The 24992-nt window shown below is 44.7% G+C and overlaps 1 protein-coding gene across 1 annotated transcript in view; it reads right to left on the minus strand.

Moving 5' to 3' along the window:
* The window catches only part of ADGRA3 (adhesion G protein-coupled receptor A3), a 132050-nt gene that overhangs the window by 71700 nt on the left and 35358 nt on the right, over positions 1-24992 (minus strand). Inside the window, exons 2-4 of the mRNA XM_056130343.1 lie at positions 18654-18725; positions 9046-9117; positions 401-472 (exon numbers count right to left, since the gene is read on the minus strand). Of these exons, the coding sequence (XP_055986318.1) occupies positions 401-472; positions 9046-9117; positions 18654-18725 (216 nt within the window). The remainder of the gene's footprint in view (positions 1-400; positions 473-9045; positions 9118-18653; positions 18726-24992) is intronic.

Genomic DNA, 24992 nt, shown 5'->3' on the forward strand with positions numbered 1-24992 from the left:
AGTGCAGAGTCAGGAGTGATCTCTGAGCATCCTGGGTGTGGCCCCAAAAACAAAACAAAAAAATCTTCCCAGGCCAGCAAAGCTTTTGATGCATTGCCAGGAGGCAAACAAGCATCATCTGAACCCCTCCAGGTGTGTCTCCTGTGTGACACAGTGCACATCATAATATTCTAACCCCTACAGGTGTGTCTCCTGTGTGCCACAGTGCACCATAGTAATATTCTGTGCTCTAATGACATTCTTTTACCATCATTTAATTTCCAGCTCCTTATTTCTTCGTGCTTCCGTGGCTGTAATAAAAGCTACTTTCCATGGACCATAGTTCTGATGGATCATAGTGTTCCGAAGGACTGAGACCAATGCCACCTTCTACTGTAACAGGAAAGGAAAGCGTACTTACAGGCGAACCAGATTGGTGAGCCCTCGGAATATGTCTGCATTGAGGCATCCTATTCGATTATTTGTTAGATCCCTAAGGAGAAAAAGAGAAAAGCATCTCCAATTAATTATTTTGGTTAATGAAGAACTCAGACATTTGAGATTCAAGACAAGAGCCCAAGTATCTGATAAAACTTCTTTCAGATCTCTGCACCTTTAGGTGAGATAAGGATAGCACTGTGGGAAGAAAAAAAAAAAATCCTCCTTTCATGTACTTCTGGATCACACATCCTAAATGCTGTTTAATTACAGTGTCCTGTATCTCTCAGCATTGGTTTCCATAAAATGACTCAAGATAAAACTGAAGTAGTGAAAATGAGACTCAATCGATCTTCTGTTGTGCGATGCAGCACCTCCCCAGTCAGCGGAGTTAATTCTGCGGGTGAAGTTAGGAACAGAGCCCAATCTCAGCCAACATCTAACAGACAATGGGTAAAACAGCTCATTATCAAAGAGCTAAAAGTTTCATTTCCCCAAGAACATCTGAAACATAATGATTTCTAACTTTACTCCTTAAATACTCAGACACATCGACTCATCGACTGTATGGGGGGGGGGGGGGGAGCAAAAAAAAAAAACAAGCAAAAAACACTGAATTAGCTCTAACTTTACAGACACATCATGATGCTCTATATCAAGTTACTTACTCTATACAATCAAAGTAAAGGCCCACATCTTTTTGTTTTGCCCTAACTTCTTATAGATACTCTCATCATAAACTTTCTAATTATTTCTTCTCTATCCAGGAACCGCCTTTTAGTCTGCAGAAGCATTTCAGTCAATACTTGGGCCCATCTTTCATCCTTAGCTTCACAACCAAGACACTATGATCTCCGCCTTGTACTGTCCACAGAGATCTCTGCAATTCCTGACTGTATAGTGAAGGTGGCGAGTCAGAGGGAGTAACTGACACTAAACATGGGTTTTTCCCACCTTCCCTTCGTGACCTGAAGGAAACAGCATGAAGTTTGACTTGTGTTAGTTGTTAGACCTGGGAGAATTCAACATACTCTAAACTTGCAGCAAAGAATGAGAAGACCAAGAAGACAGTCTGTTTGTTATATGGTACCCAATAAGAATTCCACAGCAAATGAGGTTGGAGGGGGCCCCCAGAAGGCCCAAGCATGGGTGGATGGAGTCCTGGTGCACCCCCACACACTTCCAGGGTGGTCCTCGTGGTCTGGCCACCACAGCCCCTGAGCAGTGCCACATCCTAAGGCCTCAGACTGAACTGTCCAAACTATGACAATGACAGTGGGAAATGATCACTGGGTAAGGACTGAGTGCTGACAGTAGGGAAAGGAACAAACATGATAACCTCTACTGCAGACCATAATGCCCATCAAGGTGGGGAGGGGGAGAGAAGGAAGAGAGGGGAGAGGGGGAGAGAAAGGAAGAAGGGGGGGAGGGGCGAAGTGGGGGGGGGAGGGAGAGAGAGAGAGAGAGAGAGAGAGAGAGAGAGAGAGAGAGAGAGAGAGAGCGCCTACCATACAGGGAAACTGGGAACATTGGTGGTGGAAAATGTACACTGGTGAAGAAATGGGAATTGGAACACTTATGACTGAAACCTTACCATGAACAGCTTTGTAACTGTATCTCACAGTGATTTAATAAAAATAAAAATTTAAAAAATTACAAAAAAAAAAAGACTTAACTGTTCAGACACATTAGCCCTTAAATACCAGAGGGTGGGTGAGTACCTGATTCTTGTTTAGGCAACATTTCACAAACTAATGCCTAATTTTCCTAAGTAGTAAAACCTAGAAATAAAAGGGAAATCAGCTGGAATAAAAAAAAAATCCTCGTGATTGAAAACTTAGTTGCAACGGTAAAGCACAGATAAAAATTTGTCTTAAAATCTGTATTGCATGTAAAATTAGCTTTCATCAGAAGTTGTCAGAGAAAGGGCACGCAGAGCCAGATTGGTTGTAAGACTCCATATTTTGGAGTCTCATGTAAATAACACTCTTATTACTCTCTGCAATGGATAGAAATACATTCTGATGCTCACGAAATTACTCCCGAGAGCCCTTAAGTAACACTCGGAAGCCTCCAAAATTTAAAACTGGATTAGAGGGAGGCGCTGGAGCTATATGCAACAGATACAGAGCTTGCCTTGCCTACATTCAACCGGCTTTAATCCCCAACACCACATACGGTGCCCTGAGCACTGACAGGAGTGATTCCTGAGCACAGAGTGAGAAGCACATCCTGAGCATCTCCATGTATGGCTCCCAGGAAATAAATAAAATAAAAATGGATTACAAACAGGCTAAAGAAACTTCCATAGTAGTCATATTCCCTTTCCTTCACTGTTCACATTACTCTCTGCAATGGAGAGGAATACATTCTGATGCTCACTAAATTACTCCCGAGAGAAATAATCAGTATCAACAGTTCTCAACTAAAACTGTTGGATTGTAAATTATATACTTGAGAGTGGCAGGAAATGTGTCAACCTGCCTAGAAATAATAAGGATGTGGAATTGAATCAGGTACTCACCCACCCTCTAGTATTTCAAAAGCTACTCAGGTAATCCTGGTGTTCTAATATTTCACAGTTGACATTTCATGTCATTTTATCATGTTTTATTTTATTTTGTTCCAGGAATTGAGTACCAGGCCTTAGGTGAGACTCCAAAATATAGAGTCTTACAACCGATCTGGCCCTGCAGTGCCCTTTCTCTGACAACTTTTGATGAAAGCTTTTACATACCATACAGATTTAAAGACAAATTTTTATCTGCGCTTTACCATTCCAACTAAGTTTTCAATCATGAGGGTTTTTTTTTAATTCCAGCTGATTTCTCTTTTATTTCTAGGTTTTACTACTTAGGAAAATTAGGCATTAGCTTGTGAAATGTTGCTTAAACAAGCATTTCTGGGTTCTATTCATTATCTTGTCTCAACTTCGAATGTTAAGTGGTGTAATTACCATTGATTCTCTGGGAAATAATTTCATTACAGCTTTACCTATCTAAAAGGGTGTTTGGGTATTGATGACGGGTTTTCATTTGGTTTAAGATTCAGTTTGAATTTGTTGATAAAGCAAGAAAGACTAAATAGTCCACAGTTTACCTACTTCTGTTTATCCTTCAGAAAGTCACTTAATTTTCCCTGATTCAAATTTTCTATAAAATAAAGGCAAAGGCATGGGACATGTATAAAAACACTTTACATGGTTATCAAGTGAGATGCACAATAGAAATAAATGATATAAAGGTCCCGTGAGTAACATTTTCTGCATCTGGAAGCAACTAGCAAACATTACGATTGCAGAATATGTTTATATCTCATTGAGTTTACATCTAGGACTCTCTCAGCCTGCAAACTGTATATGGTAAGTTCAATTACAAGTCAGCTATTTGGAATTAAGAATGTATTTTTCTGGTAGGAAGAACATTATAAATGGCAATTACCTTCCTAGGCAAGAAACACAAGAGACTACTGAATGTATAATGCAAAGAAAAAGTACTAAGGCAATGGCTGGTAGAATATTAGGAATTAAATGCTAATGTGCAGAACTTATTTTGGGTAACAAGTACTTGAGAAATTATTTATTGCAGAGAACTATCCCGCAGTATCTTAAAGCATCCTGATGGAACTGTTTTCTAGTAACAGTATGCTTCTTTCAATCTCCCCAGCCCTTGACACATACAGAGAAAGAAACAATGAACCACCAGCACTCACAACAAAGACCACTCACAAGATGCCCTTTCTAATGTCTGGCTAAACTGGTGATCATTTTACAAGAAGGAGAATCATCAGACTCACACTACTCAATCTTCCACAATCAGAACCGGGAAGGGAGGGAAGGAAGGAGAGAAGGGAGGAGGGAGGGAGGGAGGGAGGGAGGGACTTACTAAAAATTACCAGATTTGTTGGTTTGGTGTCAGGGTTTCAAAATTGCAAAGCATGTGCTTATCACTGAGCTCCATCCCTTGGTAAAAGGAGTAGGCTTTAAATAATAGACTAGTGCACAAAATATTAAGATGGAAGGTCATTTTCAACCTCCAAATATCTAAATTAAGAGCAAACCATTAGCTTAGTCATACAAGTAATATGTAAGGCAAGGAGGGGAGAGAGTTTGAGGGGCCAGTTTGAAGGCTGTGCATGAGAGCCCTGCAGTCAGCCCAACACTGCAGGTCCCCAAGTCCCCCAAAGGATGGCTCAGGAAGAGGCCCTGGGTGTGACAATTAAAAACCTTAAGGAAAGAAGTAAGAGAAATGTGCTGATCTATCCAGAGAGAAAGGAGGAAGAGAAAGAGTGAGAGGAAGAGCAAGGGGAACGAGAAAAGGGAGTGGCGGGGGAGAGGCTGGGGAGTGGGAGTGTGTCTGGCTTCAATGTGCCACATGGCTGAGACCCCCGTCCAGTTTCCGCACACAAGAACCCAAGAGTCATTCACACCCAATGGCCTGTGACCCCGGAGACCCCTGAGCACCACTGTTGTGGCTTTCATGACCCCCAACACCCCAGAACCTGAAGAGCACACAAACTCAGGCCCTGCCTGGCACAAAAGCACCTAGAGCTGTCAATTAAGTACCAAGAACCACAGGAGTGGTCCCCTAAGAAGTTCCCCTCCAAAACATTAAAAAAAAAAAAGCAACACTAGCCCTGATGCCAACCCCAAGGGGGCTTTCTCTGCCCTCCTGTTGGACTTCACCTGAGTCCAACAGAAATCCTTTGACATAGAAATCTGCCATCAACTCACATTCACCAAGTTCTGTTTTTACCCCACCAAGAAACAGATTTTGAGATCAGGAGACAACAGGCTGGAGCACATGGTTTTCTGGCAGAGAGAGCCAGCTCAATGCCCAGCACCTAACACAAGCAAAAAAGGACGAGTGTGTGTGTGTGTGTGTGGGGGGGGGGGGGGGGGGGGGAGGGTGGGTTCAGAGCACTAAGACAGGGTTGAAGGCATAAGCTCTGCACGCAGCCTCCCCAGTAGGTCTAGAGGTCCCAGAGTACCTCTGGGGTGATAGGAAACCGGAGATCTGAGAGCCCTAAGCAGTTCCACAATCCCAGGTTCCTTAAGTGAACCATAGGTCCAGGTGATTGAGAATCACCAGGAGTCACTTCTGGGGCTCCCTGTGCACCACCCAGGAGTGAGTGCCTCCCACCCACCCCACCCCCAAAGAAACGAATCTGCCATGGTCTGCTGTGAAAGCAAATGGTGGAGGACCCCAGGCCGATCCTCCCTCTCCTTTTGCTGCACTAAACGACTGAGACCGGGTCGTCCACCTGTGATCCTTTCCACTCGGGATGTCCCACTTCTCAGTATACCTGGAGTGCATCCCTCAGGAGTAAGATCAAACTGCAAGGCTGGGTTGCTCAAAAGACAGCGCTCCCCTCCACAAGGTGTTCTTCAGATCATCATCATTCTATCTGCCATGGCTCATGAGCATGACTTAGGCTTGAACTCTGTTTTCCTCACTTTCACGCAGAGGAGCAGAAACAAGACCACTGTCACTGTCTTCCCGTTGTTCATTGATTTGCTTGGGCGGGCCCAGTATTGTCTCCATTGTGAGGTTTGTTGTTACTGTGTTTTGCATATCGAATACGTCACGGGGAGCTTGCCAGGCTTTGCCATGAGGGCGAGATACTCTCGGTAGCTTGCCGAGCTCTCCGAGAAGGGCGGAGGAATCGAACCCAGCTCGGCTGGGCTGGCTGTGCGCAAGGCAAATGCCCTACCTGCTGTGCTATCGCTCCAGCCCACTGGGTAGGCCGTTTGCCTTGCACGTGGCCAACCTGGCAGACCCGGGTTCAATTCCTCCGCCCCTCTTAGAGAGCCTGGCAAGCTAACAAGAGTATCTCACCCACATGGCAAAGCCTGGCAAGCTACCCGTGATGTATTCGATATGCCAAATACAGAAACAATAAGTCTCACAATGACTTAGGATGTGTTTACATTATCTATTGACTCGCCTATGAAACCATTAAAGGCAGAGAAAGGAGGGGCATGGAGGCGGGGTGGGGAAGAGGAGAAGGCGGTCCTGTTAATATAATTCTAGGAAAGAATAAAACTTGAGATGAGATGACCTATCCCAGAAGTTCCCCAAAGGCAGGAAGACCACATACAAATCCTGAGCTCTTTGGAGAAGAGAAATGAAGGCATCATGCAGACGCAGAAATACAAAGGACCAAACTGGGGGTTCCCCCATGCAAAACATGCACTGTAGTTCCTTGAGAGAACTTTCCAGACCTGGGTCTGTGAATTTTTTTATTTTTTTAGAGGTCAGGAGACAGGAAGGAATGAACATGCACTAAATGTCTTGAGAAGGGATCAGGGCTGGTGAGAAGATGCACAGGGAGTGAGTGGAACATGATTTCTCAAACGGGAACATAGTCACACTGCAATCATGCACTGGAACCAACTGGCAAGCAGAGGACTTGCCTAGTTTCCAAAGCCAGCTGGAGGCTTTATGATAACAATCCATGAAAACGAGATGCCTCCAGACCCCACGCCATGCTGAGTCTCACCCAGGGTGCCACAGAGAGAGACAGGTGAGGCCAGCACCCGCCCCAACAGAGCCCCAGCAGCTGAAAACCTCCAGAATCTAATCGCCACCATGCTCACAGTAAATCTCCACACACTCAGAATGAGCCTCACACATGAGAATGAATCTGCTGAAAAACCCAGGTATACGGATTTGGGACTGAAATCTCCAGACTCTCACTGAGTTGGGAGTGAGTGACCTCCCACCATCTCCCTGTGCTTCCAGGAGTCTGGCAGTCATGCCCAGTAACAGCCGCTGGTGCCATATAAACTCATTAATGGCCATGTCCCAGAGACTAACAAATAAATCTTGGAAAAGAGCCACAAGCTGCAGAGATGCCCCCAAAGTCACCATTCAGTTAAAATTTTAACCCCAGCTTTATCACCCTATTTAAAATTTTATAATTCCTGGAGCAACATCTTATACTCTAAGCCACCGATGTACCAGGATGGGACATAAAGAAGAAGGCAAGCAATCTTGATCAAAAAAAAAAAAAATATATATATATATATATATTAGCACACAAGGCCCAACCTGTAACAACATGTTAGTAATCTCTTATATATGAGCTAAATGTCTCCAGGGTGAGATACAACAATCTTCACACACTTTCCTCTAAGGGAACTTTTGGGATCATTTTTATAGGATTATTCATAACAAGCAATAAAAAATAAATTATTTAAGATCTGCCTTTGGGGCAGACTTGGGTGGTGGTGGGAAAATTCAAAATAATGGTTGTGGGAAGGTATAATGGTGGTGAGATTGGTGTTGAGATACTGAATGTAGTAAATTATTGTGAATGACTCTATAAAAAAATTTAATTTAAAAAATTTTAAAAAATCAACAAATATTCATGAAAATGGCCAAACTTTTCATGGAAACCAAAATGAAGGGGCTGCCTTGATTGATAGCAGCATTTACAGGAGACACCACTTGAATATACTCGTAACTTCAAAAGCACCTACAGATGAAAAGCATAGATGGTGGTCAAGCCAGTTCATGATCCGTAATGGCTTTATTAGGGGACACAAGCAGGGTAAGAGTTTGGCTCAATTCCCAGGATGGGAGAAGCATGCTGAAAGTAGACTATAGACCAAACATGATTGCCACTCAATATTTCTTTTGCAAACCACAACACCCAAAAGGAGAGAGAGAACAGAGGGGAATGCCCTGTCACAAAGGCAGGGTGGGATGGAGGAGGATGGGGGGTGGGAGGGATACTGGGATCCGTGGTGGTGGGAAATGGGCACCGGTGGAGGGATGGGTATTTGATCATTGGATAATCGAAACCCAAGAACAAAAATGTGTAAGTCTGCAACTGTACCTCATGATGTCTCACTACTAAAAAAAATTTTAATAAAAAAAAAAAGAGTTTGGTTCAATAGGTAAAACAAAAGCCTTCGGGTGTGTGAGGTCCTCGGTCAAATCCCTGGTACTGTGAAAAAAATGAACGGAAGCATCTAACAAGTCATAGGACTGCTCCAAGTAATTGTCTTCTCGGTTATGGACAGTATTATTTTCCTGTCATGAACCTGGCTAAGGAAACTTATAAAAATTTTTAGAAGATCTATTTCTTTTTAAGCCGGCCTGTTTACGGTGCAAGTATGTTGTTACTTTACAAAAGAACAAGTCACCATGAAATCTTCAAGCTCGCTCAGGGTGGGACTGGGCCTCCTCCCTGCAGCTCCACAGTTTTCCAGTAGCTTGGCAGTCACACCTACAAACTACCACCTACACCATGTAATCTCATCAAGGGCCAACATGAGAGCGACACAGGCCTTTACCCAGGAAGGAATCTGCTCTATAGTCATATTCTAAATTTCAGAATTTCAGAATACCTCTCATACTCTAGTCCACTGATGTACCAAAAGTAGAACATGTTTGTTTGGGTTTAACATACATGCTTGAAATCTCTTATACAAGAACTTCAATGGCTCCAGAATGAACCACAACAGTCTCCACATACTTGTCTCTTATGGTGATGGGAAGGTGCACGGTGGTGGGATTGGTGTCTGAATACTAAATGTAATGATTATTATGAACAACTTTATGAAAATTAAATTAATTTTTTTTAAAAGTCAACATACAAACAAGCAATTCCAGCACTTACAATCTTTTTAGCGATGACAGTCCCCAAAAGGCACCTGGATCTATACTACTAATAAGATTATTTCGGAGATCCCTGTAAAAAAAGGAAAAGAAACAAAAATTTATGCGTATATTAACACTGTAACATATACTCAGATAATATTTATATACACTACAGCCATCCGCTCAAACAAAATAATAATAACAAGAATAATGTGGGTAATCCATTAACATCCCACTAGTAAGCAGCAGAGTTAGTATTCAAATTCAAGAAATCTGGTTCCAAAGTCATTTGTTTTCATCATACGAAAATTAAGGCATATGTCAAAAAAAGGATACACTGAGTTAAGTTTAGATCTGACCTGAACATTCAAGGTTATCACTAGGCTATAATCCTATATATCATTTCTACAATTTCTTCCTTACAACATTATCCTTGAAGCTATCAAAATGAATCTGCAAGTATATGCTGGCAAATACGGAGTGATTTTTAAACCATCTGCAAAAAATACACTCTGTAAAATTGATGTGTTTGAGTTGTTGTTGTTGTTGTTTTGATATCTGCTCCTCACTGAGTTTTCTACAGCTAAATGTTCAACAAAAACAGCCAGTGTGGATTCACAACAGACAGCTCAAAGCTAAGCTCCAAGGGCGAAGGTGTCTGAGAGCACCACCACAGCTTCAGCGTCTCCAGCGTGTCACTGCTGAACCCTGGGCGGGCTGTGAGCGCTGGAGCCCACCCCTGACAGAAGGATTTGCTACCACTAAAAATTCTGAGTTTAGTGGGATACTCGGCTCACCCCGTGCAAGAATCAAGCCCAGACTCTGATGAAAGCTGTCAGCTACCAGAGTGCCTCAAAGCAGATCTGTGGCCACGTTCCCGAGGCCAGCTGAGTCTAAGCTCTACTCAGGACTCCCTCAGAACTGGCGTCCTGAGGAGCCTTTGGTGACTGGTCAGGGCCCTGATGTCAGCCTGTGAAGAAACCCCATCGGTCACGTTTCTCCTTCCTTCTTCCTTTAAGTTGCAGTATCCACACTGCCCTTTCGTGCCTCCTAACCCAACCAGGCAGGGCTCTGGATGGAGCTAGTGGTACATCTGAACAAAGACCTGCTCCACACACAGTGGTGAATCGGGTTCCTTGAATTGCTTCCAGATTTCAGGTGAGACAGAAAAGGTTGTCTAGGAATGACACTGGCCTGAGAAAGAACGCAGAGTGGACGTGGCCACACGCCCAGATCAAGAAGCCCAACCTGCAAATTCCTCAGAGCCAATTAAACACACAGTGCCACGGGGCCAGATAACAGCCCAAGTAGCTACAAACTTCCCCCAGCGGAGTGGGGAGAACTCCGAGCCATTGTGCTCTCCTGGTATTCCTGGCTGCTCCAGGAACCTCCCATGGGGAAGGCAGTGAACAGCTCTGCCACCTCCACAGGGCTCTTGGTCTCCACCAGAGCCCAGCATAGCAAATGCCAATTAGTCACACATGCACACCTAGTCTGGGCAGTGCCCGGAGCCAGTGCAAACAACACGTCATAAATGGACATCTGGCAAGAGACAAGGAAGTTGCTGGGTGAGATGGATGGTTACAAAGCCCCTTCCAGAAAGTTTCAGACCTCTCGTCAGAGTCCTTCATGAAGTCGGCGAGACCACTCTTCCATGCCACCTCCCCTCTGCCTCAAGCACAAACTGTCTCCCCTACAAGTCCCCATCTGGTTTCTTGCAAATTTTGACTTTTTTGAGAGCCAGAGGACCTGATCTTCTTCTGCAACAGGACCACTCTGCCACCTGCGATTGCAACACATGACTCTTCTCTAACTAAATCTAAGACTAGATAAAGGAAGGGGAACAGGGAGCATTTTCTTTGTTCTGATGAGAGACCAGATATAAGTAACTCTCCAGTCACTATGACAGAGAAAACTGATGATGCTAGCAAACCAGAAATGAGAAGAAATGCTGGGTTCCTGGATGCAGCCATGCCTGAAATCCAACTCCTTTCCACCCCCCTCATTTTTTGTCTGTTTGGGGGTTTTGAGGAGCTTTTAGGGTCACACCCTGCAATACTCAGGTGCACGTAGGGCTCTGCATCAGGGATCACTTCCAGCAGGGCTCAGGGGGCTGTTTGGGATTTGGGGGCCAAACCCAGGACAGCAACATGCAAGGCAAGGGCCCCACCTGCTATACTATCTCTCCAGACCCTTTAGTCCAGCTCTTAACTCCAGACTCCCTCAATATATACATCACTCAATTCAGTGAGTGCTGTCTCTTATTCTGCATCCATTAAGACTTCATAATCAATGCTGGGAGGAATCAGTTTCAGATAAGGTCATTCAAGTAAAGGAAGATTATGAAATTTGGTCTTGGTGTCACAGTGACCAAATGAGATTTTAAGTCCAGCTTTCTGATTGCTATAGTGAGGATTTACTAAAGTAGCCAAGTAAGCGTCTCCACAGAGCAAGGGGAAGACATGAAATGCAAACAAGCCAAAATCTTAGCCAAGATGAAATCAAGATGCTATTGCGGCACTGTTTACAATAGCCAAAATCTGGAAAAAAAACCCAAGTGCCGAGATTAGATGACTGGTAGAGAAACTCTGGTATGCCTACACAATGAAATACTATGCAGCTGTTAAAAAAGATAGTCATGAAATTTGCATACAAGTGGCTCTACATGAAAGTATCATGCTAAGTGAAATGAGTCAGAAAGAGACAGACATAAAAAGACTACACTCATCTGTGGAGTATAAAATGGGAGACTAATACCCAAGAATAGTTGAGATAAGTACCAGGAGGTTTGCTCCATAGCTTGGAGGCCAGCAGCACAAGCTGGGGGAAAAAAGCAGCTTAGATAGAGAAGGGACCACCAAGTAAAGGGTGTTTGGAGGATCTGCTTGGGATGGAGAAACGTGCTGAAAGTAGACTATAGACCAAACACGATGGCCACTCAAGACCTCTATTGCAAACCACAACACCTTAAAGGAAAGAGAGAGCAAAAGGGAATACCCGACCACAGAGGCAGGGTGGGGTGGGGTGGGGGGGAAGGAGTGGGGAAACGGAAGGGTTACTGGAATCATTGGTGGTAGAGAATGGGCACTGGTAGAGTGATGAGTACTTGATCATTGTATAACTGAAACACAAGCACGAAAGTTTGTAAGTCTACAAGTGTATCTCATGGTGTTTCACTAGGTAAAGGTAAAGGCACTCACGTTGTTCATGGATTTGCTCGAGCGGGCCCAGTAACGTCTCCATTGGAGACTTTGTTGTTACTGTGTTTGGCATATCGAATACGTCATGGGAGCTTGCCAGGCTCTGCCGTGTGGGCGAGATACTCTCGATAGCTTGCCGGGCTCTCCGAGAGGGGCAGAGGAATCGAACTTGGGTCGGCCATGTTGGCTGCGTGCAAGGCAAACGCCCTACCGCTGTGTAAAAATTTTTTTTAAAAAATCAAGATGCTAGAGCTTGTTCCTTTTAAATGCCTTCATGTTTGAAAACTCTATAATAAAATCTATACTTATATTGAAAATATATATGGGCTGGAGCAATAGCAAGCAGTAGGGCGTTTGCCTTGCAAGTGGCCAACATGGCCGACCCGAGTTCGATTCCTCTGCCCCTCTCGGAGAGCCCGGCAAGCTACCGAGAGTATCTCGCCCGCACGGCAGAGCCTGGCAAGCTCCCCGTGACGTATTCGATATGCCAAACACAGTAACAAAAAAGTCTCCAATGCAGACGTTACCGGGCCCGCTCGAGCAAATCGATGATCAACGGGAGGGCCTTTACCTTTACCTTTACCATACTGAAAATGGTTACAGTCCAGATTTCCAACTATATTTCAAAGCCATCAACCTCTTTTCCCCACCTCATCCCCTCAGTCAGAACACAAGGCACATAGTTCTGATCCTGTTGGGCCAGTTAAAACCTACCACATTAGAGCTGGAGCGACAGCACAATGGGTAAGACACTTGCTTGCTATGCACATGGCCAGCAGGGTTCGATTCCAGGTATCCCGTATGGTCCCCTGCACACCACCAGAAGTAATTCCTGAGCGCAGAGCCAGGAGCAACCCTTGAGCACCGCCTGTATCCACTTACTTCCACCAATCTCCCCTATTCCTTCTTGCCCCCATTCACCAGTCTGACTCTACAGAAGCTCCCCCCCCTTTGGGGGACTAGGTTTTTGCACTGCGGTTTACAGTAGTGTTCCGATAGGGTTACACACACACACACACACACACACACACACTCTTTACCACCTCTCAGTACCTCCTCCTCCAACTGAACACTTCCCTCCCATTTTTGTTGCCCCCACCCTTCCCTACCCACCAGCACACATCCCCGTCCCCAAGAGAGAGCCGGATCCCCAAATCTAGCATCTTGATTTCCTCTTGGCTAAGATTTTGGCATGTATGCATTGCTCCTGAAAGCCAGTCCTCAGCTGTTTCCACCGTCTTTGGACATTCATTATTCCACCATATGTTTCTCTATATCCATCACATGGGATTGATTGTCCTGTGTGGGCCTCGTGAGACTGATGCTCTTATGAAGGGAGACCCCAAAGAGCCCAGCCCCCTCCATCACCTAAGCAGAAAAATAAGCAGACCAGGAAGAGGCTCCCAGATACTCAATGTGCCAATGCCATGATTGCAGACATCCCAGCCCCCCTGACTTTTAGGGCAAATAAAAGGTTTTTTTCTAACCGATCCAGTTTGGGTTATTTTGTTAGAGCAAACGGAACAGACTAAGACAAATGAATGTGGGATGCAAATGGAAACCACCGCTGGGAGACAGAATGACGTTAGCTGGCCTGGACCATGAACATTTTCCTAGTAAATTATGGAAAGCCACAAATATCATTAGGATCGTTAAAGTCGGACAATCTCAAGACAGCTGCTCCTCATTCATAAGTACATTCTGCAGAGAGACACAAAGGGTCAGAAAGTCTGCGACTGACCCAGTAATTAGCCAGTGTGCACCAGTAAATTTGGATGGGGTGACGGCAATTGGTAATGACGAACAGGTCTGGGAAACTGGGTGACCTGGGAGATGATTATACTGTTCTTCCCATTTGTCTGCGTGCTTAAACTTTAGTCAGGCTAAAACGAACCTCTGTCTCTGTTAAGTATCCTGAAGCATAATTAATTTTCAAGTCCAACTTATTAGTCTCTATCTCTCCTTCCCCACCAACCCAAACTTAGCACTTCCCAGAGATAAGAGTAAGGGAAAAATTCAATCAGTTTATATTTTATCTTATATTGCATAAGCTAAAGACCTTTACGAACAGAAATATACAGTGTCAATTCCATTTCTTTAAAACATATGTTTAACCTTTCGGATGTTAAACAGCATCTCCAACAGAAACTGATTTAGCCAACACAGTACATAAATCTGTGCTCAATGATGTACTGCATGTGTTTCTACAAAATACTTTCCTGAATAACTGAGCATCGTAATATGATTTAAAGATACACTTTTACTTTAATAATAAAAAATTCTTGACATATTATATAATATTTAATAACAGCCATATTAATCAGGCCTTGCCAACAGATATTTATAGTCACATTTTCTCATTTAAAATCCACCCTCTCTTCCCTCATCCAATCACGGCTTCCCTGGTGAACACAAGTCTAACTTTAAGATGAATAGCTAGATCTGAACATGCTGGATCATTAAGACCTAAAGGGAAAGATGCACAAGAATGGCTTAAACTAAACAAAACTGGAGAAATGGTTTAATAGCTCTTGTTACAAGAGCAAAACCCTTTAAAAAAAATACAGTGTTACTAGAGGAAGATGTTTTTTAACTCCAAATATCAGAGACCTTTACTGAAAATAAGTTCAACAATGAGGGAAATGATTCCCAGGCAGTGGACAGGAAATCCAGAGGAGGGTCACCTAAGGGTGACCCCACCACCCTTCCCAGAATGTCAACTCGGCCTTCCGGCTGACCTTCAATCTTGAGGCACTATCCCAGGTCCATAAATCACCACTCAGCATGTAGTCATTTAAAAATGAATAGATTTTTCTAGGAGCCAGAAATATAGTACAAGGGTTCCTTGCCTCCTGCATGCTGCCAACCTTGGTCCAATCCTCAGCATCACATGTAGCCCCCTAGTACTGCCAGGAATAATTCCTGAGTCCCAGCAGGTATGGCAACCAGTGCCCACCCCACCCATCCAACCCAAGTTAAAAAAAAAAAAGACTAGACATTCTTCCCCCAGTTAGGAGCTAGGAATCTTTCTCTACATTAGCTCCTTCAGTGCTAAGTGATGAGGACTGGGTGGAACAAGATACTAGGGTAACCAAGAGCCATCACCACTTTGACTCTCCACTGAGGAGTCAAACACAAAGACGGCTGAGCAAGTCCAAAGTCAGGAATGAGAGCACATCATGAGGGACAAGCAGGTCCACTCCACCTAATGGCAACCATGGAGCAGACGAAGAGGAAGATGGAAGGAGGACGGGAGCCAGGAGGAGGAGAAAGGATGTACAAACATACGGATGAAGGGATAATCCACGGACACAACGTTCTCAACTCGAAAAGGTCTGAAAGAAAACCTACAGATGACACAGCAGAAATTTCCCCAGAGCAGGAGAATGAAACCTTAGAGAATTCTGTTCCTAACTGAACAGCGAGAGGTCACTCTTAACATAGGCCAGTTCCCTGCCCTGGCCTCTTGGGTCAAGGCTCTAAAACAACAATTTTCTAAGAACAAAACAGGGGGGCAGGAACTGAGCCCAATGAGTGGCCAAGGCTGAGATGGATTCAGTGGGCACAGAGAGCCAGTCCATCGGGGAACACAGGGGACAGCATGTCCCGTTCCCCCTCCCTCGGCACCCCCCCCCACACACTGTGCCCACACGGGAGGGCAGGCTCCTTAGTGATTGCTGCCCCTCTGTGACCTTCGGTGGCCCCCACAGCCCTTCCCTCTCCTCTGACACTTGTTGTTGCCCCAGGGACCATGGAGGGGATAATCCATTCAGGGCAGGGCTTTTCCCTACTCAACTGGGCGTTGCAGTGTCAGTGTCAATGCAGAGCCCGCAAGGTGGACAGGAACACAGCTCAGTACACACACCTGGACAAGCACACCAGACACCTGCGCGTACACTCACATCTGCAAGGGGCCAGGGGAGGAAAAGGGGAGATGCGGGGAATCAGGTGCCAATGGGCCCAGGGCTGCAAAGCAGCGGAGCCGCATTCAAGTGGCATCCTGAGACGCTTCTCACGTAGACGGGGGGGGGGGGGGGGGGGGGGGGGGGGGGCTTATCAGCAACAGATGGCTGAGAAGAAAGTCAAAGACAAAGGAAATGAAGAATTAAGTACAAAAGGGCGCAACCTGCAGCAGCTTAGAATATCAGCTCTCAAGTCCACAGGCTCCACGTGAGCAGGACCAGCCCGGCACTCTGAGATGCCCCATAGAAACCATGTTTCCAAACCCAACAGATGTCACAGAGAACCTCCAAACACCTGCCACCTTTCCTCGGGACAGCAAAGACACACTGAGCCCTTCTATTAGGAACCAAACACCTGCAAAACGCTTGACAAGGTGCTACCTACTCAGAACGCTTGACAACTACAATGAGGTTTATTGGCAAGGGGCATGCTGCAGGTGGGCGCGCATGAGGATCTGCCCTGCCCCTATGCCCCTACTCCAACCTACCCCCACCCCACCCCCCCATACGCACACCTTTGGGTGTCTGGAGGGCCCAACTCCACAGCCAGGTGCCGGCCCCAGCCAGAGCCACAGAGGGACTGCCTCTAGTCCAGGAGAACAAACATCTTTTCAAGAGGTGCTGAGGAAATGCTTTACCCAAAGGTTCTAGCAAGTCTCAACTCAATGAAATGAATTTCAAATGCTCCTACATGAGCCAATGAGCACAGAACACAAAGGACAGTCCTTAACCTTGCCACAGGACACTAAGGCCCTTGGGCAATGTGATAGGAAGATGTGAATGAAAACAGGAGAGAGGGAAGGAGGGATGGAAAAGGGGAAAAAAAGAAGGAAGGAAAGGAGGGGAGGGGAGGGGAGGGGAGGGGAGGGGAGGGGAGGGGAGGGGAGGGGAGGGGAGGGAAGGGAAGGGAAGGGAAGGGAAGGGAAGGGAAGGGAAGGGAAGGGAAGGGAAGGGAAGGGAAGGGAAGGGAAGAAGAAAGTTAAAGCACTATTCTGGGTGCTGGAGAGAGAGCACAGTGGGTAGGGCATTTGCCTTGCACGCGGCCGACCCAGGTTCAATTCCCAGCATCCCTGAGAGACGCCAGGAGTAACCCCTGTGCATTGCCTGATGTGACCCAAAAAGGAAAACTAAATAAATAAATTAAATAAAATACTGTTATGCCAAGATCATTCTAAGTGCATATACCATGGGTACACTGTCTTGTAAGTAGACAATGCGCATATGCATATGTTAAAAAATATGCTGCTGTATACGGTCTATAAATGGTCTATAAATAAGAGACATCTGCAAAGCACAGAGCCAAGTCCTGAGCAGCTATCTTCAACCTGTGTCCACCTGCAGACCTGCCCCTGTTGGGCAGACAGGTCCACAGACCAGCGGCCCTAAGCAAAGCGACAGACCAGAGGTTGCCAATTATCTTCCAGTTGCTGAGCACACCTCGGGAGCACGTCAGTGATGGAGCTGAGACTCCTCGGGAAACCCAGTGAGAGAAGCTGGCAGGAAATGATCAAGGAAAGCGCCACCCCACCCAAGCAGAGAAAGTGTAGCAAAGAGAACTAAAACAAGAAAGTAGGTGGGACAGCCAACAGAAATGGAGCCAGTCACTGTCTGGCCTCCTGACGTACGCAAAAACGTTTTCCTAAATGCACTAAGTCATAGGGGAACTTGGAACCAGGGTACCAAATTGCACACAGAATATAAGCAAATATAACACCCACTAAAATTCAACCAGACAATGTGTGCTACTTGCAGCACATCTGCTCATAAGAGCAATCAGGCCAAATTGCTAAAGAAAATTATCTCAACAGTATCTAAATAAAATTATAAATATCCATTTATCAAAAAGTTCCCCTTTTGGCAGGTTTTTTTCTTTTTTTTAAATGTAGGTGCACTTGACTCCCAAATAAGACATACACATTTTATGACAGAATTTCAAAAGGGCCAGCGGTTGGCAAATCATCCAGTGAGCATGTTTCACTGCCGTCTGCTGCTTTCACACAATGGCGGGAGTGAGTCACTGCATCACACATGGTCCACAAAGCCTAAATTATTTATTATCTGGCTCTTGACAGGAAGTTTGGCAACCCTCACTTTAACTGTTTTATTGTTTGGTTTGGTTTTCAATTCCTGAAAATGTTCACAGTAAGATGTTAGGAAAACTCAATTTTTATTCTTGCAAGGTAGAAGTTTAGAAACAAATTTACAATGAAAATGCACTTTAAAAAATTTAAAAAAAAAAGGAGCCAGAGAGATAGAGTACAGGGGTTAACGCAACATCCTTGCATGCAACTGGCTCCATTTGGGTGCCTGGCACTACACAGTTCCCCAGACACTGTCAGGAGTGATTGCCCCAAGCACAGAGCCAGGAGGAGTCTCTGAATACCACTAGTATGGCCCAAATGCATCCCCTCCATGAAAACAAACAAGCAAACAAACAAAAAGAGATTCTAATAAATAATACTCACAATCTTTCAAGGAGATTTAATCCAGAAAACGAGCCATTCTTCAACTCAGATATCTTATTGTTACTCAGAATCCTAAAAGGAGAGGGGAAAAAAAGGTAAGGTTCCTCATATATATGTATATATATACCCCAGCTATATCAAGAGTAAGTTAGTTCATTATGTTTAAATCTATGAGGGAATATGAGAACTGATTTACTACCCAAAGAATTTTTGAGGAGGCTGACCAAGAAAAAAAAAAAGACCTTCTTTTTCCTCTCTTAAAACTACCTAAAATAACTCATTCACGTACCATATCACATCTTAAATCATTCCTGTCACATTTAAACCAACATTCTAAAATAAAGGAGAGCCAGAGCATTAGTACAGCGGGTAGGACAATTCGCCTTGCATATGACCAACCCAGTTCGATCCCGAGTACGAGCACCACATATGGTTCCCCAAGCCCCACCAGGAGTGACCCCTGAGCAACACCGAGTGTATGCCCCCCCCCAAAAAAAAGAAATAAAATAGAGAGAAATCACCACAACACCACTATAAAACATTCATCATCATTTACTATCAGAGAAAAGCAAATCAAAACCACAATCAAGTATCACCTCACACCTGGGAGAAAGGCTACTCTCAAAAAAGTGAGGGAACAATCAATTCAGAAGAGTAGAAGGGGAGAGAGCATCATCTGTGGTGGAATGTGGCCCACTGGTGGTACAGACAAGAGTTTGCAGCCCTAGATTTCGGCAGCCCCACTTGAAAGGATTTACTCAAAGAACATGAAAACACAGAGACATTTCTACTATCACTCTGGCATTGTTCACAACAGTCAAGATACAGTCAATCAATGGCTCCAGATGTGCTCTAACAGACAAAGAAGGAAACACTGGTTAACAATTTCAAAATGAATCTTGTTTACAGGGATTTGTTTTGGGGTAGGGAGGGCACCTGGTGGTGCTTAGGGGATATTTCTGACCCTTGCCCAAGGCTCATTCCAAGCCACACTTGGCGGAACAATGTGAGGAATCCAAGGAGGATCGGCTACATGTAAGGCCTTAACCCCTGCACTACCTCTCCAACCCTGGCTTTGAACAATGAGACGACCCAACCCCTACCCACATGCCACATCTCCCAGTCCACCCATGTAAAAGCAATACAAACCACATCTACTTCACGAACCAACAACAAAAAAGATGAATACACATAAGAGGATGGTACTGAGTCAAGTAAGTCAAAAAAGAAAGAACAAAGTCTCAAATACAGGTACACAGATTTTCCTTGCAAGTGGAACCGAAGAAATGTTGCGAAGGAACCAACACCACAAGCCCATAGATTTTTTTTCTGCCTGACACAGCAGAAGGGGTGGGAGGTAGAAGGAACTGGTGGGGTGGGAGAGAAGGAGATGCTGGTGGGTGTGGTGTGGTAGACACGGATGACCAAGTGTGAAGGCAGTACTCCTGAATATAGTGCTGGAAACCAATGTGAAGCTCAATTAAAGGGCTGGAGGAATAGTCCAGTGGATCAGGCACTTGCCTTGCAAGTGGAGGATACGGGTTTGATCCCAGCATCCCTCAAGTCCAGTCAGAAGTGGGCTCTACAAATGGTGCTGGGAAAACTGGATAGCTACCTGCAAAAAAAAAAGGAACTCTGATCTCTGTCTAATGCCAGGCACAAAAGTCAGATCAAAGTAGATTAAAGACCTCAATATCAGACTTGAATCAATAAGGTACATAGAGGAAAATGTAGGCAGAACTTTCCACAACATTGAAGCTAAAAATCATCTTTAAGGATGAAACAGCACTAACCATGCAAGTGGAAGCAAACATAAACAAACGGGACTGCCTCAAACCAAGAAGCTTCTGCACTTCAAAAGAAAGTGACCAAAATACAGAAAGAGCCCACAGAATGGGAAAGAATATTTACCCAATACCCATCTGATAGGGGATTAATATCCAGGATATACAACACATTAGTAGAATTGTACAAGAAAAAACCTCCAACCCCATCAAAAAATAGGGAGAAGACATGAACAGAAGTTTCCTCAAAAAAGAAATACAAATGGTCAAAAGGCACATGAAAAAATGCTCTATGCCGCTAGTCATCAGGAAGATGCAAATCAAAGCAACGAGATATCATCTCACACCACAGAGACTGGCACACATCCAAAAGAACAAAAGTAACCAGTGCTGGCATGGATGTGGGGAAAAAGGGATGCTCTTTCACTGTTGGTGGGAATGCCCACTAGTCCAGCCTTTCTGTAAAACAATTTGCATCATCCTTCAAAAACTAGAAATTGAGCTTCCATATGACCCTGTAATACCACTTCTGCGAATATATCCCGAGGATGCAAAGGAGCACAGTAGAAATGACATCTGTACCTATATGTTCATTGCAGCACTGTTCACAAAAAAGCCCAAATCTGGAAACAACCCAAGTGCCCTAGAACAGATGACTGGTTAAAGAAACTTTGGTACATCTACACAATGGAATACTATGCAGCTGTCAGGAGAGATGAAGTCATGAACTTTGCTTATAAATGGATAGACATGGAGAGGATCATGCTAAGTGAAATGAGTCAGAAAGAGAGGGACAGACATAGAAGGACTGCACTCATCTGTGGAGTATAAAACAATATACCATGAGGCTGACTCCTACAGATAGTAGGCTAGTAGATACACGGGACAGGAACATTGCTCCATAGCTAGAAGCCTGCCTCATGAGCAAAGGGGAGAAGGAGCTGGAATAGAGAAGGGATCACTAAGAAAAAGATGGCTGGAGGAATCGGCCGGGATGGGAGATGTGTGCTGAAAGTAGATAAAGGACCAAACATGATAACCTCTCAGGGTCTGAATTGCAAACCATTATGCCCAAAAGTAAAGAGAGAGTATGGGGAATATGGTCTGCCATGGAGGCAGGGGGAGGGTGGGAAAGAGGGTTTATACCGGGGATTGGTGGTGGGGAATGTGCACTGGTGGAGGGATGAGTGTTTGATCATTGTGTGATTGTAACCCAAACATGAAAACTTGTAACTATCTCATGGTGATTCAATAAAATTTATTTTAAAAAAAGGTGACCTCTGAGCACAGAGCCAGGAGTAAGCCCTGAGCACTGCCAGGTGTGCACCTCCTGACCTCCCACTCCCTGTAGGAGCACAATTTCTAAAGCAGCCTGGGTCCAGCATCCTGCGATGTAAACCAGCAATCCCAGCTAACAAGTTTACAAGTCTCCGCTTAGACAAAAGCATTCTCGGGGACTTACTCCCATGTTTCAAGGCAGGAGAAAATCAGAAATTAGCAGCGGTCAATGTAGGTAAGAGGAAGAGTTTAAGAAAACAACAAACGTGTATGTGCTCCTTTAAAAGTTGATTCAAAGGAAACTACTTATAATCCATTAAAAAGTCACTGGCATGGCCCGAGGGCCAGTCACTCTGGGAAGGCACTTGCCTTGCAAGGAGCCAGCCAGGGTTCAACTCTCGGCACTACATACGGTCCTCTAGGAGTGATTCCTCAGCATAGCGCCAGGAGTAAACCCTGAGCACTATGAGTGTGGAGAAAAGAAGGGGGGGGGGGGGAACCTTTTCTAATTTTTTTAAAAAGCAACTGACAACTTAAAAATTAAAAAAGAAAATCAAACCATTTGATAAAACTTATACCAATGGTTAAAATAATCTAAACAGAAGTCAAAAACTGTTAAAACCAACTAAAATATACATCAAATAATTACTACGTTAGTGATGAAATATCTAACAGTTTATCTTTTATAATCATGGAGTATATTTTGTTATCTCTAGAATTGGTCTTAACCTTTTCTCCTAAAAAAATCTAAGAAAACAAAAGTATAGATTAGAATGGAGTTCAACTTTAATATGATCTCACTGAAGTAAAGGCTGAAGATATACAGTCTTCATTTATATTTAAAACCAGTCTTTGCAGTAACTGCTTGCAACAGAGTAGTTGCTATAATTGGGCAAAGAACAATGGTGCTGAGATACAGGACTTCCCTGAGACCCTCCCCAGCAAATTCTGATTTCATTTCTGCTGACCACAGCTTGCTTTTCTTCAGGGGCACTTGAAAATTTCGTCTGTGTCAGCATGGAAAAGATCAGACCCAAAGCATTACACTATCACCTCCATCCTTCTACTTTCGTTTACTTTCCTCTATTCGGGTTTTTACTGAAAAGCTGCAAACTGGTGACTGAAAATTAACAGAACACAGCGACTCTAAGAAAAGTCAGAGCGAAAAGTCAGCAGGTAGGGTGTTTGCCTTGCATGGGGCCAACCAGGGTTCGATCCCCTATGTGGTCCCGCACGTACAGGCAGGAGTAATTCCTGAGTACAGAACCAGGAGTAACCCCTGTGCGTTGCCAGGTATGACCCAAAAAGCAAAAAAAAAAAAAAAAGAAAGTAAAGCCAGAAGTCCACAATCGACGAGTCTGGCACATGAGACTGTTTCTGACCCCCACGCCTGTGAGGAGGTTGGCACCGCCTTCCACTTCCCACAGCTCGCCAGGTTGGGGCACAGAGCTGTCACTGGCGCAGTCATAAAAGCTGCGTGGACAATAAGTGATAGCTTTTATTGAGGAGTAAAAAGGAAGACATTTCATCACACTTAAAAAGTTATAACTGTAACCTTACAAATATAGTTTACAACCTCATGTTAATATATTCGATCTACACACTGCTTGATGTGTAGAGAGATTGTGTGTAAAAGAAAAAAAAAACAGGAGCCACAGGAGTAAATCTTCTTTGTAGACAGGTTTTATGCTCAATTTTGAGACGGGGCACAGCGTAGGAGCTAGTAAATGCATAATATCATGTATCATTATAAACCCCAAACCCATTCATAACTGGTATTTTTGCTGACTTCTTTGAAATTTCGAACTTTCGAAGTGGTGACTAAATGGAAAATATAAAACTTGACCAAAGTTATAAAGCTTACGTGCACCCGTTTCTGTTCTCTACTAATGATGTTATGTCGCATGATCTATGGACAATGCCGGGCATGCTGCTCTGAGTTCACGCTTCTCGAATTTAACTACCATGTAAAAGGTTTGCTGTCCACCCGTCACTGAACGCAGCACTGAGTTAGTTCAGTATGTCATTTATGCTGAAACATGAAAAAGAGGAGGACGACTTCATGTAAAAATGTGTTTTCTTATTTTTAAATCAAAACTTTATGGAGCAGAAAGAAATTAAAATTAAGTAGAACAAGTTCTCCATTGCTGGCTGGAGCCAGCCAGGGATGGTTCGCAGCGGCCACTCAATAGCAACAGGCATGCCGCAAGTTTCCTTCTGGGAAGAACCGAAAATATAGCTGAAGAGCACTCAACATTCAGCTCGAGCGTCAGGAGCCCTGTTCTTGAGGTCCATTCTCGAAGGAAAACTCCAATGAACAATGAAACGGGGCACTGCAGTGGATTGGGATGGTGGCTCTTCAAAGTTTGGACACCCAGTTCCTGAATGAGACCCTGATTCGAAAATGGGTGTCTGCGACTGCAGCAATAGCTGACCTGGCACCAGATAGGATCCCCTGAGCCCATCAAGAGTGACCCCGAAGCACAAAGCCAGGAGTAAGCCCTCAGGATCACCTGGTGTGAAGAAAAGAAAGAGCGAGGAAGAGAGGAAGGGAGAGGAGAAGAAGGATAGAAGGGAGGGGAGGGAGGGAGGGAGGGAGGGAGGGAGGGAGGGACGGAGGGATGGAGGGAGGGAGGGAGGGAGGGTGGGAGGCTGATTATGGGGTGGAGAGATAGTTCAGTGAACTCAGTGGTTAGGGTGCATGGATGTCCAGCACAAAACTGACCCAGACTGGGGTTGGAGTGATAGCACAGCGGGTAGGGCATTTGCCTTGCACGCACACGACCCAGGTTTGATTCCCAGCATCCCATATGGTCCTCTGAGCACCACCAGGAGTAATTCCTGAGTTCAGAGCCAGGAGTAACCCCTGTGCATTGCTGGTTATGACCCAGAAAGAAAAAAAAAAATCCCAGCACCAGATGACTCCCTGTATGCCAAGTGTCCTTGGAAGCCCAAAGCACTGAGGAGGGGGCAGTCACCAGATGAGTCCCTCAGCCTGGGTTCTGCAGGCTGCTGGACTGAGAACCCCAGGGGGGCATAGGCTCCTCAATGATATCTTTGAGACCTCCACTATCCCTTCAAAGGAGTTTGCGAGGTAAGTGTTTTCAAAGTACAGCTTTTTGATTACTGTGGGTTAGACATCCAATGACAGGTGTCCTCAGAAAAGAAGAAAAAACCCTTGGAGAAGTTTCCTAAGTGCAGCTGAAGAAGAAACTAGAAGACTGGCCACAACCAACCAAGGTACTTCCAGAACGAAGGCGAGGAGCAAATGGGATTG

The sequence above is a fragment of the Sorex fumeus genome, unplaced genomic scaffold (assembly GCF_029834395.1).
Source record: "Sorex fumeus unplaced genomic scaffold, SorFum_2.1 ptg000077l, whole genome shotgun sequence".
Classification (NCBI taxonomy): Eukaryota; Metazoa; Chordata; class Mammalia; order Eulipotyphla; family Soricidae; genus Sorex; species Sorex fumeus.